This window comes from Odontomachus brunneus, unplaced genomic scaffold, assembly GCF_010583005.1.
Source record: "Odontomachus brunneus isolate Ranch 3 - 2012 unplaced genomic scaffold, Obru_v1 Obru_scaffold_026, whole genome shotgun sequence".
Lineage (NCBI taxonomy): Eukaryota > Metazoa > Arthropoda > Insecta > Hymenoptera > Formicidae > Odontomachus > Odontomachus brunneus.
In genome coordinates, this window is record NW_022639476.1 from 207663 (window position 1) to 215076 (window position 7414).

The 7414-nt window shown below is 38.8% G+C and overlaps 1 protein-coding gene across 3 annotated transcripts in view; it reads left to right on the forward strand.

The window, feature by feature from the left end:
- LOC116842610 (protein dimmed-like) overlaps positions 1 to 6376 on the forward strand; it is a 10129-nt gene extending 3753 nt beyond the window's left edge. For 2 of the 3 annotated variants that reach the window (XM_032812035.1, XM_032812036.1), the window contains exons 2-5: positions 1226 to 1378; positions 2701 to 2889; positions 3387 to 3523; positions 3778 to 3931. In XM_032812035.1, coding sequence (XP_032667926.1) covers positions 1256 to 1378; positions 2701 to 2889; positions 3387 to 3523; positions 3778 to 3931 — 603 coding nt within the window. In that variant the 5' untranslated portion in view covers positions 1226 to 1255. Of the gene's footprint in view, positions 1 to 1225; positions 1379 to 2700; positions 2890 to 3386; positions 3524 to 3777 lie in introns of all 3 variants that reach the window. The other variant, XM_032812037.1, reaches the window with a different exon arrangement.
- Positions 6377 to 7414: the final 1038 nt, after the last annotated feature.

The following is a 7414-nucleotide window of genomic DNA, read 5'->3' on the forward strand; positions in this document are numbered from 1 at the left end:
AGAGAGAGAGAGAGAGAGAGAGAGAGAGAGAGAGAGAGAGAGAGAGAGAGAGAGGAAAAAGGAGGGAAAGAATGAATAAGAAAAGTCGCGGATGTTTAACTTGGTAAACATCGCGAGGTAGCGGGAATAAGTAAAAAAGCGGTCGATCAACGAAGATATTGCGTCTTACTTCCTGCTTGATTCTAACGTTCTCAAAGAGATCCGATCGCGGATTTCTCGGCATTGAGATGCAACAGGAAAAACGGAATAACCCGATTTCATTATCGTTATTCGTGCATCATTGACCATCCCTCTCCTCCCCATCCCTGCAGCGTGCCACTTTTTCTCATTAATACATATTTCTTTTATTTTGTGTCTGTGACTTTTTGGTCGTAATCTTTGCATTTGTTTAGCGCTTGAGGGAAGTTTGTCTTAAGGCGTTATCTCTCTCGCTCGTGTCTATCTACAGATATCTATTTATCTGTCTATTCATCAATTCACCTCTCTCCCTTTCTCTTTTTCTCACACGTTAAAATGCCGGATATTTCGCGAAATAGCATCAATAACGATGCTACAATGTGATTATCTCAGAATCAACGAATGAGATTACAACGTTACTTTCATCGGGATCGACAGTAACGTATAATCTTCGTGGATGACTCGGAAATTCCCTGTACTTTGCCTGCGATACATAGAAATGTACAAATTTACACGTTACACGTGCTCCAAGATGCGATTCAATGTGTGAATGTGTTATGTCGCGACATTTCTTGCGTCTGTCATCTCTATTCACGTCAAAGTTTCTCATCTAATCACTATGCGACGTTGTTTCACCTCTAATAGAAATTTCGAATCATTTGTATTATACGCTTTTATCTCGTGCAAAAGTTATTATTCTTACTTCCTCACACTCATCTATATACACACGTGTATATTTGCAAAAAACGCCTGATATTTAAAGAAATACATCAGTAATGTGTCACAGGTGCTACGATAGTCGCATTTCACCGATATAAATAAGTAAATAAAGTAAAGAACACGCAAAGAAATATCGCAAATACTTCGTACACCTTCGTTAAAGGTCAACTGAAAAAGAAAGGAAATGAAACAAACAAACTGGTTCGCGTTCGTTGTTAGTCGAAGAAGAGGGAAGCGCGCCTCTTCTTCTTGCCCGATATCGCGTGCACGGGAAGAAAAAAGTGCGAATCTCTCTGACGACGACCACGCGATGTGTGCTGTGTTACAGATCGATCGTGCTGTGATCTTGATTAGGACAATGCGGAAACTGGATGCGCTATCGGGCAGCGACCAAGAGTGTGGCGATCGGGAGATGTATATCGACCTGGACGACGCCTCCGTCGACTCGCTTACCGGGAAACGTGGTCGCCACCATGTCGAGGTATTCACTCGCCTTTCTCTTTTCCCTTCTTCTGTTTTCTCCCTTGCCGAATACTACTCGCACACACAGCTGACGACAAGGATGTTCGCAAGAGATTGTATGTGAGATATGCGATGTAGGCGAGATTGGAACAATCTGGCCAATGCGTTTGGTTGCATGTGTATTTATTGTGAAGGAAGGAGAGAGAGAGAGAGAGAGAGAGAAAGAGAGAGAAAGAGAATCTTTACCATTAGTAATCATAATATTTGATTGCATGGACACAATGCGCTCTTCGTCATAATGAAAAGATACATCTGATAAGTGCCGAAGAGTGTCGTGTGAGACGTGACGTGTCAGGGAATACTACTCCGCGCATAGCGACGCGGTTGCGACAAAATTTATAAACGCGACGATACGCATATAGCGCAGCGCAACACATTGGTCATGAGTATTATAAGAATCATAAAATTACACTGAAATTCTGTGAACAGATCAGAGCCTCGCGGTAAAGGATATAATCGTGTACGCGGGACAACATCATCTCATTATCGGCGATTGAGTTGGTAAATAATCACTTTATCAGCCTTGTGCAGCGGCAAATAAAATTGCTAACGTTTTATCTATAGTACAGTTTTATCGGTTAGACAAACATCCTCGCAGTTCTCGGATTATCGGAAAGAGATACGCGGGAGAGAGAAGGAGGAACGTATTCCCTTGTACGAGCACATTTCAATATAATTTGATATACGATACGACGAGATTGTCAAATCTGTCAAAATATATTACTGAAACACGAATTACTTTTCGTTAATATTTATACATTAGCATATTACACATACGAATATGTATTATCAATTTGTTGTTGGAAACAGGGGACCTGTTGTCCAAAATTAATTAGCTAATTCCAAATTTGCTAAAAGAATTAAGAAGTTTAACGGTTCAAATAAATATTCATAGGAAGGACATTAACCTTTTCTTCTATAGAATTTTCGCGATATAACCAAGTCCGGTATCTTATCGTTAAATTGTAATTTTTGGACATTGGCCTATATTTTTTTAAGATACCAATACGAAAGACGATAAGAGTGCACATTATAAAAGATTCGCAAGCACAGTCTGCCGCGTGATAAATGAATTGAGGAGTCGCGGTTTACCGACCTACACAATGCATCCGAATGCAAATATTTCCATTCTTGGAAGTTCCCAGATAGAGATCTATTCGTATTATCTGCATCACGGTAGAGTAGCTACATAAATATTTGAGAGAGAGAGATAGAGAGAGAGAGAGAGAAAGAGAGAGGTATCTTTTCTGTTATGAAACACAAACGAACGCAATAAAATAGGTAGCCGAGGAGAGCGACAGCAGCGGAAGCGAGAGGAGTCCGAAGCAGGCGAAGAGACGAAATCGCGGCGCGCCACCGACCACGAGAAGACGGAAAAGCGGGATTTCCGCGCGCGAAAGGAACCTAAGAAGGCTCGAGAGCAACGAGAGAGAGAGAATGAGAATGCATTCGCTCAATGACGCCTTCGAGGTAAATTCACTTTCTCGTAAAACACTCTTTTACGCTGTTTTAAGATTGGTTGTCTATGCGAAAAGTTTGAAAACATAAATATTCAAAGCGATCAGAGCGAACAAGACTCGTTATTGCGTATTCTGTTGAAATAGCAAAAGAAATTTTATTTGAAAAACTGGAGGAGTTTCTTCTGTGTTTTGTTGCGCAAGAAATATTGTGTCAATCGACGTTAAGTTAAATTGATGATTAGTTATAAATTGAATTCGATACAAATGACACAGAGTATAACGAAAACGACTCGAGCGTAAGATAAACGGCTGGTAGCTCGGTAAACTTCAGCTTGATAAACGATTGACTCGATGTGCATGTGTGTGTATACACGCGACATGTGAATGAAAATGTATCGAGCAGATTCAATTTCGTCGCAATACGGCGCCGTCGTTATGCGCGTTTATCGCGAGTCCGCGACTCGTTACGACAGGCTCTCAATCCATTTGTCCCGTTGTAATTTCCAGCAATTGCGCGAGGTAATACCACACGTAAAAATGGAGAGGAAGCTCAGCAAAATAGAAACGCTCACACTGGCGAAAAATTATATAATGGCGCTGACGAATGTCATATGCGAGATGCGCGGCGAGGAGCGGCCGTACACGTGAGTATCGCTCTAGTCCAGTATTTTTCGGATTGCAGCGTAAAAAAGCGTGTCGCAACTGGTGTGTAACTAAATATCTCTCGTCGATCTCGGGACGCTCTTTATTTATTTCCCGACGAGAATGCCCACTATACATTCACCTTGAATATGTCGTTTAACATGTTGACTTGTTGACGCGTTTTCCTCTGTCAATTTTTACACAAAAGCTTCATGTTGTTGTTAAGCAGAAATCAACGGACGAGCACTTGTTTCAGATTCGTCGATGGCGAATGCGGCTCCAGCAGTGGTGATAGCACCGGTCAATTAGAATTAAGCGGTGGCGAGCAACCCGGCGAATCCTCGCCCGCGTCGATCCACGAGACCAACAACAACAGTCTCCTCCACGAGGATCTCGAGCGCAGAATCTAAGGAAAGTCCGATCTAAACGACAAGAAAGTCGAGAAAAACACGCGTTTAAAGACTCTGTGATAGAATATATCATATTAGTGCCTTCTGTAAGAACTTTTGCGGTGATTCGTTTATTATCGCCACGAATCGTTCACGGATCATCGTCCTTGAGTACGTCGCGCTGCAATGATCAAAACTGATATCGCGGGAACGAGAGAGAGAGAGAGAGAGAGAGAGAGAGAGAGAGACAAGTGTTAGACGCGGCAAGAGAGTGAATACAAAGAAGAGCGAGAGGAAAAGGGAGAGGCGCGAAAAAGAGAAAAAGAAACAAGGAAAGAGGCAGGCACGACGAAGATGAGAGAAAAAGAGAGTAAGACGGAGGAACAGGAAGAAACAGGAAGATTACGCGTATTATATTATATGTACGGGATACTCATCGCGCAATCTTTCAACCGCACTTTTCACGATAAGTTGTAAAATGACATCCTGTCGTGTAAAAAATTTGACAGAAAGCCATTATTTTTAGCAACTTTTCGCTTCTTTACTTTCGCTATGTTGGATGTTTCTCCAGTGGTCAAGCTCTTCTAATTCCAACGAGATTCCATCGAACGAATGCATCGATAGAAACACCAATTAACAGTAACATTGCATCGATATTACTCGCTCGACGCGATACAAACGTTACACACGACATATGTTACAATGACATTGTGGTGTGGGAAATTATAACTCTAATATACTGTTAGTTGGTATTCACTGGCAAGATTATTATTAGTTCGAGCAATAACGAACAGAGAATTTCATGAGTTCTCCATTGGAAGTAAAGATGATGCGGATCCTCCGTTTAGTTCGATAAGAACCACTCGATCTTTAGTCATCTGTGATTCAGGAAGGATTGACACGTCGACATTTCCTAAGATTGTACTCTGTTACCACGACTGAGAAAGTTATGTGTATACGAATACGTAAATGAATATAAACGGGTTGGAAAAATCGCGGCACTCGAATTTAGAACTCTAATTGGTCTCGACGCGCGTATCGTGGCAATTTGTTAATATACTCCTCCATGTGCGCGCGTAATGACCCGCGTTCAGGTGGAGATGCGCATCGATTCCGACATAGAGATGCGCATCACGTTGTACATATATATAGAACGTATCGAGAACATACATATCCAGGAAATATTTATATTCTGCCCGTATATCGAGAAACGCACTCGATAATAACGGTTTATGCAAATTCATCTCGCAATTTCTTTTTTCCTCGGTCGATCGTTCAACCCCCCATTAATTTATTTTCTTGTCAATACACTTAACCTGTTTGCAAGATACTACTACGCTAATTATCATTATTATGATAATTATTACCATTCTTATGTTATTGCTATTTCTATTTTCTCTATTGCTAATACTGTGTGTTTTATTTCTGTTACCGTAACGCTACTATGATACCGTACGCGATTACTATTATTCCTGCTATTACAACTATTGCACAACTGTCACACTCCTACTATTACTCCTACTACCATTATTATACTACTACTACTGCTGCTGCTATTCCTATTGTTATTGCTCTATCCTTTTTTTATGATAGTAATATTATTATTATTATTATTATTATTACTGTTATTCTGTATTAATATTGAATTATTATTATTGTTACTTCATTAAATCGATAAGATTTTATTCTATGGATATTTTCGTAAAAAAGAGAAAGTGAAATCTCGACATTAAACAAGATACTTAAGTAAAAAGGACAGTCGAGTTATTCCACGATATAAATTCAATATACATTCAGCATACATATCAAGTGGATTACCTCGTACACATAAAACATTGATAATTTATTCTGCCAAGCTGTATTCGCGCAACGTGACCGTTGCAGGCGAAATCTGGACATTCATTTGCGGCGTTCAACATGTAATTTAAGAGTGTAAAAATCAACATTACTATACGAAAATGTGATATATACATAACATCTTCCCGACACAGTCGCAGTATATCTGTAATCTGTATTGCCATAATCGATCGTAAATCACATTTCTGCAAACGTACCTCGTTGCAACAGATAAAAATTTTGCATGTGAATATGTCTGAAAATTATATATTTATAAATATCGCGCGCGTTCGTGTGTTTACATATATAAATAATTCACGTATTATCGATTTCGACATAGTTACCAGCCCCTTATTCCTCTTTTGTGCAAAGTCAAATACATATTTATATTAGTTTATGCATTCTTCGAGGAAAGAGAGAGAGAGAGAGAGAGAGAGAGAGAGAGAGAGAGAGACAGACAGACAAAAAGATTCGCAATCTGCGCTGAGAAAAAGTTACGCACGAATACGCGCTACATTTTTCTAAAATGTAAATAACACGCGCGTCATTTGTATAGTTTGTATATGAAAATGTAAATTTCAAGATTAAAAATCACGTTATTTATTTGATTGACAATAAAAAAAACACGAATTTCGTTTTGTCTCGCGCGTATAGTTAATCAATACCTTGACTGCCAAATACGAGTCGTCTCGTAGCTAGCGTGCGAAAAGAATTCTTTGTACTTCATACATCATCCACGAATTAACTTACATTAGTCTTTTTTCGTGAGTCTTATTGAATAATAAATATAATTTATTAATACGTCAAAATAATGTGCTGACTTTGAAACGGCGTTGGAAACAAGATTTTTTAATGTCACTTTAATGTGACAATCAATGTATTATCAAACATCTATATAATGTCAGACATGTGTTGTTGCGCGAGCTAAACGTACACTCTGTCAATCGTAGACATGACATTATTATTTTGTAAAGTAAAAAAATCCTTAGAAAAAATTAAACACGTCTTTGCCTCGAACCCGCTAATCGAATATCAACATGAAGATTTTAAATTGAAGCCTCTTTATGAGAAATCTTTTCATCGCTAATCGGAACCGCAATGATAAAATAACGAATACGAGATATCGTGAGTCGAGTAGTATCGTTAAATCGCGCGATAATGTTGTACGCTGCCGTTGTCGTTTGTCGTCGCTGGTCACAGTAAAGAAAAACAGCTACAATTTATTATCGCTCTTATTAATATTACTATCATTATTATTATTATACTATTGTTATCATCATTACCGTTATCATTGTCATTATTATTATATTTTATTATTATTACCATAATATAACTATTAATATAAATAATGTATTATTGTAGTTTTCGATATCATATGTTTATACGATCTTTTGCGTATGTACGAGCCATTTCCATAATTCCATCGGCTGAAGATAACCGGAAATGCAACAAGGGCCGGTTTTTCAATAGCAGTTTAAACTTGGATTTAAGTTTAAACTCTATTCTAACAATGCGTTTGTTTTATTTAAACCGAGTTTAAGTTGAAATCTAAGTTTAAACTATCATTGAAAAACCGGCCTTAAATGCGTTTGTCACCCGCCTCCCTCCCTCTCTTCCCATCTCTCTCTCTCTCTCTCTCTCTCTCTCTCTCTCTCTCTCTCTCTCTCT